This window comes from Plecotus auritus, assembly GCF_963455305.1.
Source record: "Plecotus auritus genome assembly, chromosome: X".
Taxonomy (NCBI): Eukaryota; Metazoa; Chordata; class Mammalia; order Chiroptera; family Vespertilionidae; genus Plecotus; species Plecotus auritus.
Window position 1 is genome coordinate 23,272,842 of NC_137784.1, and position 12,066 is coordinate 23,284,907.

The 12,066-nt window shown below is 46.4% G+C and overlaps 1 protein-coding gene and 1 pseudogene across 2 annotated transcripts; one reads left to right on the forward strand and one right to left on the reverse strand.

The window, feature by feature from the left end:
- Positions 1-489: 489 nt before the first annotated feature.
- Positions 490-1,035, reverse strand: LOC308239548 (ferritin heavy chain-like; the record flags this gene model as incomplete). The annotated part of the gene is made up of 1 exon (XM_080652323.1): positions 490-1,035. One exon carries the CDS (start codon positions 1,033-1,035, stop codon positions 490-492), a length of 546 nt encoding a protein of 181 aa, XP_080508449.1.
- On the forward strand, positions 1,034-7,144 carry LOC308239549 (ETS-related transcription factor Elf-3-like; annotated as a pseudogene). Its single transcript has 2 exons — positions 1,034-1,268; positions 5,939-7,144. The product of its transcript is annotated as an ETS-related transcription factor Elf-3-like (transcript).
- The last annotated feature ends 4,922 nt before the right edge of the window (positions 7,145-12,066 follow it).

Consider the following 12,066-nt stretch of genomic DNA (forward strand, 5'->3'; position numbering starts at 1 on the left):
ACACGGGCCCTGACCAGGAATTGAACCAGGCCCTCTGGCTTCATAGGTCCATGCTCAACCACTGAACCACCAATGCAGGGCTAGGCCATTTTAAAAAGCACTTTTACTATGCACATACACCCATATTCACCAGGGCGCCAGACCATCCACCTCACTCCACCCCCATACACCACACTGTTTATAAGGGGATGATTAATTTTGTGATTTCCAGGGTCCCACAGAATACCTCCTCCCTCCATCCGTGGAGATCCCAAGCTGAATGTGGGGATGGGTGGGTGGAGAGACTCTTGGATGCCTTTTTAAAACTTACAAGGTGAGGGATTTACGCGCACCAACCAACCAGAGACCTTGATTTAGGAACCAAGAATTTTATTGCAAGATGGTAAAACCCAGAAGGGCAAACATTGCTATATGCATTCCCATCATGTGACCAGAGGAAGTCACACCCCTCCTCCCCCCTGGCCGTGGGAAAGCAAGTCCAAGCTCAGTTCAGTTCTTTTTATCGTCCAGGGAGAGCTTGTCAAGGAGCTGCTCCGTCAGACTGTCTTCCGGGTTCCTCGGGTACATAGGGAAGGTGCTGAGATGACCCCTGAGCTCTTCAATGGATTTCACCTGATTATACAGAGTGCTGTCCTCCAGGAAATCCGACAGGCGGGCGTCCTTCTTTTCCATGGCCAGCTGGTGGATATAGAGCAGGTTCTGGTTCACGTTTATGGCCAGATCCAGGGCGTGATCCAGGGCCTTCAGGCTGCTGTCCCAGTAGTTGTAGTCAGGACAGTTGATGTTGCCGTCGTACTGGCGGGTTTGGCCGCTGCGCTGGTTCTGCAGCCGAATGAGCCCCTCTACGTGCTCCTTCAGCAGGGCGGACTGTGCCAGGAGGAACTGGCTCACGTACTTCAAGGACATGTTCTTTTCGAAATAAGAGGCCATGGATTTGTACACATAGATGACATAGAGTTCCAGGTGTATCTGGTGGTTGACGGCAGCCTCGCAGGCAGGGTGGTAGTTATTGGGGCGCCTCGGCGGGGTTGTCATGTCTGGTGGCGCAGGTGCCGGGACCAAAGAAGCCAAGGCAGTGCGGAGGCGGGGGCTGCGGAGCCGGCAGCGGCGGTGGGCGAGGCGGCGGCGGCGGCGGGGTCCTCCGAGTCTACCCAGGGTGAGCGACTTCGGTGGCCTTACCCAGGGTGAGCGAATTCAGTGGCCAGCGGCCGGCTACTCAGGAGTTGGGTCGCAGCTGGCCAGCCCGCTTGAGATAGAACAGGCCGTCGGTCGGTTAAGAGCCGGCGTTGGGAGTGGAATGTGGATTCCCTACAGGAGGGCATTGTGAGGCGCAGCGTTCCACGTTCCACTGAGCCCCAGGCAGGCAACCTGGGCCAGCCACTCTGCTGAGTGTCTCAAGACCTTTTTTTAAAAAAAGGCTCTGATGAGATAGAGGTTATATACTATAACATTCACCTTTTGCAAGTGAACATTTATTTCCATGGTTTAATATATATATATATATATATATATATTGATTTTAGAGAGGAAGGGAGAGGGAGAGAGAGAGAGAGAGAGAGAGAGAGAGAGAGAGAGAGAGAGAGAAACATCAATGATGAGAGAGAATCATTGATGGGCTGCCTCCTGCACACCCCACACTGGGGATGGGTTGGGCTGCAACCCGGGCATGTGCCCTGAGGGGGAATCTAACCTTGACCTCCTGGTACATAGGTTGATGCTCAACCACTGAGCAACACCAGCTCAGCCATAGTTTGCAATATATTCATGAAGGTGTGCAACACCACAATATAATCTCAGAACATGTTCAATACTCCAAAAGGCAATTCCTTACCCATGAGCAGTTAAGTGCCCAATCTACTTCCCCTCAGGAAGGGCAACCATTGATCTACTTTTTGTCTCTAGAGATTTGCCTATTCTGGTCATTTCAAATAGATGAGATCATACCATATGTGGCCTTTTGTGTCTGGCTTCTTTTACTTAATATAATGTTTTTAACATTCATCCTTTTAAAAAAAACTTTCATTGCTCTAGCATTTTTGTTTATATGTTGTATATGTACATTGCCCCCAAGTTCTAATAGTGTTTTAAGAAGAAATTGTAAGTTATCTCTGAGCCTCCTGGTGGGATTCCTGCATTGTGTCTCTTTACTTCCTTTTGTTTGTATCTTGGGAAAATGCCTCTTGGATTTTCAATCAGAATGTGACTCTTCATTCATAAAATAAAAACATACTTGAAATATCAGGGCAGCTTCTTGGTTGTGATTGGGTCTGTTTGCCTTTTTTTACAGTCTTTGCAGAAGATTTTCATAGATTTGCAGTGGTTTCTTTATTTGAGACAGTGTGTGAGAAGTCACGAGGTCTAACCCAAATCTATTCCTTCTATATGCAGACATAACAGATTGGAAACACTGAAAATTTCCTGCAGAGAAAAACCTTAATTTGCATTGTGGATGCAGCATTATGACGCCCAATCCGGACTCACTCTCATGGTAAGTACTCCACAAGAGTATATACATACAATGCAAGTGCCACAATCATCTAAACTCACACTGTACTGCCAGATCATACTCAACAATGGTCATAGCAAGTCCTAGTGAAGATTATAGAATATTAAGAAAAAGTTTTTCTTCTCTATTTTTTTTAAAATATATTTTATTGATATTTTACAGAGAGGAAGGGAGAGGGACAGAGAGTTAGAAACATCGATGAGAGAGAAACATCGATCAGCTGCCTCCTGCACACCTCCCACTGGAGATGTGCCCGCAACCAAGGTACATGCCCTTGACCGGAATCGAACCCGGGACCCCTCAGTCCGCAGGCCGACGCTCTATCCACTGAGCCAAACCGGCTTTGGCTTCTTCTCTATTTAAATAAAGCTGCAATAAATATAGGGTTGCATGTAGTATTTCATTACATGCATATACCACATTTTATTTATCCTTTCATCAGTTTATGGACTTTTGGGTTGTTTTCTTTTTTTGTGGTGCTATTGCTATAAACATCTGTGTAAGGTTTTTGTGTAGACAAATATTTTCAATTCTCTTGAGTATATACCTAGGAATAGAATTTCTGGGTCATGATAACTCTAATAGTTTGAGAAACTGTCAAAATGTTTTCTAAAGTGACTGCACCATTTTACATTCCCACCAGCAATGTGTGAGGGTTCCAACACTGTTATTGTCTGTATAAAAATTATTTTTTTAGTCATCTTGAGTGGATGTAAGGTGGTATCACATTGTGGTTGTGATTTGCACTTCCCTAATGACTAGTGATATTGAACATATTTGTATGTGCTTATTGGCCATTTGTATACCTTCTTTGGAGAAATGTCTATTCAAATCCTTTTAAGTAGAATCAGTTGTCTTTTTATGGTTGAGTTGTATGAGTTCTGTGTACGTTCTAGATACAAGTGCCTTGTCAGATATATGATTTGCAAATATTTTCTCCAGTCTGTGGGTTGTCTTTGTGCTCTCTTAACTGTGTCCTTTGAAGAATACAAGTTCTTAAAAGTTCAACTTATTTATTTTTTATTTTGTTGAGGTTTTGATGTCATATGAGGTTTTTGATGTCATAAGAAACTATTGTTTAATTCAAGGTCAAAGATTTACATCTAGGTTGTCTACTAAGAATTTTATAGTTTTAGCTCTTACATTTGGGTACCTTTAGGTCTCTGGTTGTTATTGAGTTAATTTTTGTATGAGATGTGAGGTATGGATCTAGCTTAATTCTTTTGCATGTGGATTTCCAGTTATCCCAGCACCGTTTATTGAGAAAGCTATTCTTTCTCTATTGGATGGTCTTGGCACATTGGTTAAAAATTGATCAATTGATCATAGATATATCAGTTTATTTCTAGACTCCTAATTGTATTCTGTAAGACCATATAGCTAAACTTACGCTAGAATAACACTGTTTTGATTATTGTGGCTTTGTAGTAAATTTTGAAATAGGGAAGTATGAGTCATCCAACATTATTCTTCTTTTCAAGAGTGTTTTGGCTACTCTGGGTTCCTTGTGTTTTCATGTGAATTTTAGGATAAGCTTACAAAGTTCTTTAAAAAAAAAAAAAAAGCTAGCTATGCTATTGATAGGCATTGAAACTAGATAGTTTGGGGGAGTATTGATATCTTAACAATATTAAGTCTTTTGATCCATAAACCTGGGATGTCTGGGACCTCTTAAAATATAGATTCTGATTTAGAGTGGGATCAAAAATCTGAATTGCTAGATAAATATCACATGATCTCACTCATTTGTGGAATATAATGAACAGCATAAACTGATGAACAAAAATAGAACCAGAATCATAGAAGCATTAAACAGACTGTCCAACCTATGAGGGAAGGCAAGGGGTGAAGGGGTAAGAGATCAACCAAAGGACTTGTATGCATGCATATGAGCATAACCAATGGACACAGACACTGGGGGGGGGGGAGGGCATGCGCTGGGGGTTGGGGGCGGCTGGAGAGAGGTCAATGGGGTGGGGAGGGGGGAAGGAGACTTATGTAATACTTTAAACAATAAAGAATTTAAATTTAAAAAAAGATCTGAATTTCCAAACAAGCTCTCAGGTGATGCCAGACTGCACTCTGAGTGACAATGTTCTAAAAGGGGGGAATCTTCCATCCTCTGTTGTCTTGATTCATTCAGGCTGTTATAACAAAGTACCCTAGACTGGATGGCTTCTAAACAACAGATGTTTATTTCTCATGGTTCTGGAGGCTGGAAGCCCAAATCAGGGTGCCAGCATGGTTGGGTTCTGGCAAAAATGCTCTTCTGCCTTGCAAATGGGTGTCTTCTCACTGTGTCCTGACATGGCCAAAGGTGCCAGGGAGCTTCCCAGAGTCTCTTTTATGAGGCCACTAATCCCATTCATGAAGGCTCTACTCTCATGACTTAATTACTCCCAAAGGCCTCACCCCCAGGTACTATCACATTGAAAGTTAGGGTTTTAACATATGAATGGGGGTGTGGGGTAGGGTGCTCACAATCCATCTCTAGCAGTTACTGAGGTTTGGAGTTCAGGAGAACATGTATATATTGGTCTCCATAAGCAGAAATGCCTGTTCCCACCTCACAGACAGTGTTTCCAGTAGTTACAACAGATGTGGGTTTCTGTGGGGAAAGGGAGAGGCCTTCCTCCTAGCAGGAAAAATTGTGGAAGACTTTAAATTTGGCAAGGAAAACATTTACTAGGTGTTGTTTTTAGAGCCCCCTTAGTTGATTTTGATCTATTTTATAACTGAAAATTGTGGAAAACTAATGCAAATTATTCTTGTCCACAGAAATGCAATTGAATTGTGTCTGGTGAAAGGCAACTTATTTTGGACTCATTTTGCATTTTCCTTTGAACCATTTGTAACATCTTACTGGTTTCCTCATTAATTAGTGAGTGAAAGAAAATATTTGACGTGTATTTACTTTATATTTACATGAGAGTCATGAGTTTATTTTTCTTTAGTTATCGTCTAACATTCCTCATTCCCATCCCAGCCCCACTAGGAACACATTCAAACTCCACAGGAGTGGGCTTAGTGTATCACGCCCTTTCATGGGCTTCTCACCAGAGATGGGATTCCAGAAAAGTATTTGGGATGTAAAGGCATAGACTTCCTGACTGGGTGTGGACTGGAAGGACAGCATCTCTGATGAGAAGAAGGCAGGGGGTACTCAGGGGAAGCAGGGAACCAATGCAAACCAGCAAAGGAAGGAGGCAATTAGAGAGCAGGCCACAGGAGGGACCTCAGCAGCAGAACACTGTAGTCACTGTGGGGCTGAGGCTGGTCCAGTGCATGTTAGAGAGGACAGAGAACTTGAAGACCAGTGAAGACCCATAGAAAACCAGAAGCACCTGAGAACAAAGCGAGTGGTGAGAGCTTCCAGGCAGGGAAAGTAGTGAAAAGCGATTTAAAGAGTGGAGGGTTGGACTGCCTGCTGAGCTTTTGCCTACTGCGTTACTGGTGCCTGCGGTCCTGCCATCCCGCCCGCCTGCCCACCACGTCCGCCAGCACCGCCACTTTGGAGCCCTACGGCCGCAACCCGTGAGATCAGCAACGTTTTCAGCAACTACTTCAGCGCTATGTAGCCATGTACAGCCCGGAGGACCCCCCCCTCCCCACTCCCCCACGACTGCCGCCGCTGCTTTTGGGGCCGACGACCTCGTGCTGTCCGAGTAACCCCCAGATGCCACCCGAGGGCCCAGAGAAGGCCAGCTGGTCACGGGAGCAGCTCCAGTTCTGGTCGAAGGCCCAGGTGCTCGACTGGATCAGCTACCAGGTGGAGAAGAACAAGTTTGACGCCAGCACCACCGACTTCTTGCGCTGCGACATGGATGGGGCGGCGCTCTGCAGCTGCGCGCCCAAGGAGCTGCGGCTGCGGCTGGTCTTCGGGCCCCTGGGGGACCCGCTCTATGCCCAGCTGTGGGACCTCACATCCAGCTTCCCGGACGAGCTCAGCTGGATCACTGATCTCCTGAAGCAGGACAGCACCTCGTTCCAGGAGACACTGGGGGACTCCAGCCCCTTTGACCAGGGCAGCTCCTTTGGCCTGGAGATGCCTGCAGCCCAGCCCCTACAACTCGGGCAGCTATGGCGTGGGGGGCCTCCGTCCCCTGGCAGCTTGGATGTCTCCACCGGCTCCACCGCAGGGACTGGTGCCTCTGGGTGCTCCCATTCTTCCGACTCAGGGGGGAAGCGCCGTGGACCTGGACCCCAGGGACACCAAGCTTTTCTCCAGGGCAGACTTCCCTATGACCCCAAGCACGGGAAGCGGAAGCGGGGCCGCCCGGAAGCTGAACAGAGAGTCTCGGGACACTGTGGAGGGCCGGAAGACCAAGCACGCCCCCAGAGGCACCCACCTGTGGGAGATCATCCCGGACATCCTCATCCACCCGGAGCTAAAGGAGGGCCTGATGAAGTGCGAGAACCGGCAGGAGGGCGTGTTCGAGTTCCTGCGCTCCGAGGCCGTGGCCCAGCTGTGGGGCCAGATTAGAAGACGAACAGCAGCATGACCTACGAGAAGCTGAGCCGGGCCATGAGGTACTACTACAAACGGGAGATCCTGGAGCACGTGAACGGCTCGTCTACAAGTTCGGCAAGAACTCCAGTGGCTGGAAGGAGGAGGAGGTGGTCAGGAGTCGGAACTGAGGGTTTGAGTGGACCCGAGTCAGACACGTGGACTTGAGGCCGTGGCCCCGATCGATCAATGGGAAGGACAGCTGTTCTGTGGACGAAGCAGAGGCTCGGGGTCTCCTCGGCCGCCGCCTCGTGGAATTACAAGCCCTGGGTTTGAAGTGACTTGTTCGGTGACAATGTTGCAAGTGTGGCTTTTATATTGGTAGAAGCATTCATGAATGGGATTAGTGGCCTCATAAAAGAGACTCTGGGGAGCTCCCTGGCACCTTTGGCCATGTCAGGACACAGTGAGAAGACACCCATTTGCAAGGCAGAAGAGCATTTTTGCCAGAACCCAACCATGCTGGCACCCTGATTTTCTGGAATCCCATCTCTGGTGAGAAGCCCGTGAAAGGGCATGATACACTAAGCCCACTCCTGTGGAGTTTGAATGTGCTCCTAGTGGGGCTGGGATGAGAATGAGGAATGTTAGACGATAACTAAAGAAAAATAAACTCATGACTCTCATGTAAATACAAAATAAATACACGTCATATTCTACCTTCATCTACAGGAAGCCAGATGTGAGGTCTCCCTTCTCATGTCCCCTTCCTGATGCCCAATCTGGAGCAGGCTGCCAACGCCGCCTTCCTCCTGCTGGGTGCCCAGACGGAGGCCGGGAGGCAAGAAGGCCCAGGGCGCCGTGAGCCAGGGGACAGGGCCTGCACTCCTCCCTGGACTGGGTCCTCCTCCCTCCCAGTGTGTGGGCTCCACGGTCGGGGGTCAGAGCACTCCCTAATTTATGTGCTACAGGTGCGCCAGGTGTACATAGAGATCTGTTTTTTCTAAGACATCCCCCTGACTGTTCTTGGCCCTGGGCTGGGCCAGCGGGGGGGCGGGGGTGCCAGACGCTCAGGGTGGGTCCAGCCGTGGGCAAACTACGGCCCGCGGGCCGGATCCGGCTGTTCTATCCGGTTCTCTTGCTCTCCCCTCCGCTCCTTTACTTTGAATTTATATTAGTTCACACAAATACTCCATCCATGCTTTTGTTCCGGCCCTCCGGTCCAATTTAAGAACCCATTGTGGCCCTCGAGTCAGAAAGTTTGCCCACCCCTGGCTAGCTCCTCTCTCCCGAGCGGGGCACAGAGACCCCCCACTAAAGTGCCTTCTGGGCTTTTTGTAAAAAATAAAAAAGAGTGGAGGGTTGACTGACACACAGGGCAATCTGACAGGCTGACATGCACCATCTGGGTAAAATTAACCCTGGAAGGAGGTAGTAACATAAGCTTTTGGAACCTGAAGAAAGGACCCCTTCATCACTTTTGTGCTCCCCAAGTCATAATGCTGAAAGGGCTGTTGGGACCTACAGATGCTAAGGGTGTAGAGTATTCAGGAATGGGCCACGGGCTCTTCCTTCCAGAAAAGATTCCTTCCAGCTGGTGTAGGGAAGCTCGAATGCAGTGTTTGTCTCCACCAAAAGGCATCTTTTTAAAACAAAGGCCATAGGCAAGTTTTGTGGTGGCTCCTGTTTGGTTGGGCACTAATGAGCCATGTCCAACACCCACACAAATTATATTCTGAAGAGGAGAATGCCCCTTCCGGCCTCTACTTACTCACTATTCTGATTGGAGGGTGAAAAGGAGAATCGCTGCCTTGAAGAGCCAAAGGGGAGGCCTCTGAACTGAAACATCCATTGTATGTACTGGAGTGTGGAAGTCAATAACTGATAGTAAGTTGTTAAATATACCTTTTCTTTAAAGTTGCAACCTTTCAGTTTTATTCAGTTTGCTGGATATCCTCCATTTGCCTCTCCAGTACTGTTCTCTGTCCTTCTTCATCTTACTCTGAGCCCTGGGAGGCTAACCTGTGTGGAATGCATCCATGGGCCCCTGTGCCTTCTGCTTCTGGTTGGGTTCAGCCAGTGGGAGGCACTGGCAGGGGATGGGAGGGCAGGAGGAGAGTGAGGCTGGGATATTCTCTTGATTTCCTCTCTTCAGGGCAGATAATTCAGAGGCAAGTCTAATTCCTTTTTTATAGATCTTGCTTCCTGGGTGTGGTAGGACCATTCTCAGATGGGCCTTCTGCAGACACTGCTCACTTCAGAGGAATTTACTCCAAAGAATAGATGTTCTTTGGCTCAAGTTTAATGCACAGCCTAACAAAGTCATGAGGACCCAGAAACTAGTATGCAGCTGTGTATTCTTTCAGGACAGAGAATAAATAGAGCTGATAGAAGAAAGAATCTCATCTAGGACAGTCTCGGGCAACAAAGTAATGGCCAAAGTGGAGCTGCCATCCAAGATTCAGGCTCTAATTGTCCAGCTTGTGTATTTCTCCGGCCCCTGGCTCCCTTGTTTCCTTAGGTGATTGACTCCATGGTTGCATCTCATCTAATTAGTAGGCCCTTGAGAAAGAGGAGTGGGAAAGAGGAAGCAGGGAGAGTCATTTTGTACTTGTTAGTAGCCATGTTAAAAAGTCTGGTTGGGGAAGGTGTTGACTTAATGAGATTTGAGGATTATTTGTTTATTTCACATAAACCTTTGTCCTTCCTTGCTCACCTTCTACTACCCAGGATTACAGCTTTTGCTGAGTGTCTGCACAGCACTGCATAAGTGAATCCAATCAATGTAGATAAGGGATTGAAGATGCTATTTAATTAGACACCTCTTAATTATTTGCTTCTAGGCAGGAAAGCATAATCCCCAATTGCAGATAGCCAAAAGCATATTTTAAAAGTTTTCTTTGGTGGTTATCTTTTCTAAATAGAGGATAAATGATTTTTATTATGTGACATTCAGTTCCTTCCTAGAGAACACTCGGTAGAATAAGATTGAGTAAGCTACACTGCAGTGGCAAACAAAACCTAAAAATCTCAATGGCTGAAGACAAGATGTATTTCTTGCTCACTTCACAGTCTGGAACAGGTGAAGTGACTCTCTTTAGTTGCTCTCCAACAATGGCTAACTTACAGATGCAGGCTCAATGCCATCCTGCAGTCCTACCATCTCAGAATGTGTCACTTCCAACAGCACAGAAGGGAGAGAGGAAGCATGGAGCCCTCCCACTTATTCTTTATTACCTTGGACCAGAAGTCATAGCACTTCGGCCCAAAGCAACTTCAGTGGAAGCTGGGAAATGTAGGCAAAAACATGTGATATTCAGTGAGCAATATGATCTCTGCCATGCACGGTTTATCCATTTCTCCTAGTTGTTTTTTAAACAATTATTTACAACTCACATTTTTGACCACTGTTATTCAATTACATAGTTATTAGAGTATACTTATAGCAATAATTCTTTTGAAAAAACTTCACAATTGTGTGTGTAAGCATACTAAGTAATGCAACTTGTGTGGTCCCAACTCCACGTAATTGCTTTTGGTATTCATTCCATCATGATCATCTTTTTATCCCATCTCAGGTCCTAGCTTGACATTTCGACTCAGATCCAACCCCATTTCCTACATAAAACCTATTCTAAGTGAACACAGCCTCCCCTGAAGAAGATCTATAGGGATTAGTGTCCACAAAATTAGCATAGCAATCAATCATAGACCACCCAATTATGGCTTGTCTGTAATTGCCTTGAGCTATTAATCATCTTTTTTTTGTTGTGTTCCTTTGGTGCTACATTGTCCCTGACTCATAAGCTCTTGGAGGGCACACACCCTTTCTTTACCTCCACAGCACCCAACAAGATAGAATAGCACAAAATAGGTGCTCAAAAACTTTGGTCAGATTTAATCTGATTTAATTGGATTGCTAGAGTCAGCAAACATGTATTAACCATTTAAGTACCACTTTCTAGGACCTGTCCTAAGAATTGTGGGTAAAGACATGATTAAAACATAGCAGCTATCCTCAAGAGGCTTTCAGAATTTTAGGGATAGGCTAAACAAACCAAACTAGCTACCAAACCAGGGTATGGTAACTAGTCTCCAAAGATAGCCCCAACAATTTCCCCCTCTCTGTCTGAGCATGCTGCTCCTCATTGATAGAGTTGGCACTTATTTTTCCTTAACCAATAGAATCTGGTGGAAGTGACATTCTGGGACTTTCAAGAAGGGCAGAATTTTCTTCCTTCCACTCAGAAGCTTCACTCTTGGAACTACCCCTCTGAATTCAGCCACCATGCTGTGAGAAGAGTAAACCACACAAAGGAGGGGGAAAGAGGCTGAGTTCCCAGACAACAGCCAACACCAACTGCAAGCCATGTGAGCGAGCCATTGGAGATATTCTGGATGACCGCAGTCCCAGCTGACATCACAAAGGGAAGAATAACCATTGAGCTGAACCAGCTCACCCATAGAACTATGACCAATAATAATATGGTGGTTGTTTTAAACCACTGTGTTTTGCAGGAGAAGGGGGTTGATTTGCAGCAGAAGATCACTAAAACACAGGATCAGAATGTTTACCAGTACAACAGGTCCACAAAGGAAGGTCAAGAATGAAGGAAGTTCAGGAATGGTCTCAAAGAGGTGACAATCAAGATGATGAGTAGAAATTTCCCAGGCAGAACTTGAAGGGAAGAGCTTTCCAGTTAGTGACCCCACATGTTCTATGCTGCACGAACAGAGAAGTACTAGCAGTTTGTGATGGATGATGTGTGAATGCAAGGGGGAGCTCTAAGTATTTCAAAAGAAATCTGAAAATCTAGGATCTCAGCTCTGGGATTTATTCTCTACCCAATGGGACACTTGAGACTTTCCGAAACAGGGGAGTGTCAAAATCAGATTTTTGTCTCTGACAGATTACTCTAGCGTGAGTGAGAGGTAGACTAGTGGGGCATGAGACTGCAGAGAAGGAGAATATCCAAGGGACTAACGGAATGTTCCAGGATGAGAAGGTGGGGCATGGAGTGGGGCAGTAGCAAGTGTAATGGAGGGGAAGGATGAGGTGCAAATGTCATGGAGGTGGATAATGAATAAGCTTTGAAGATGGCTGAGGGTAAAG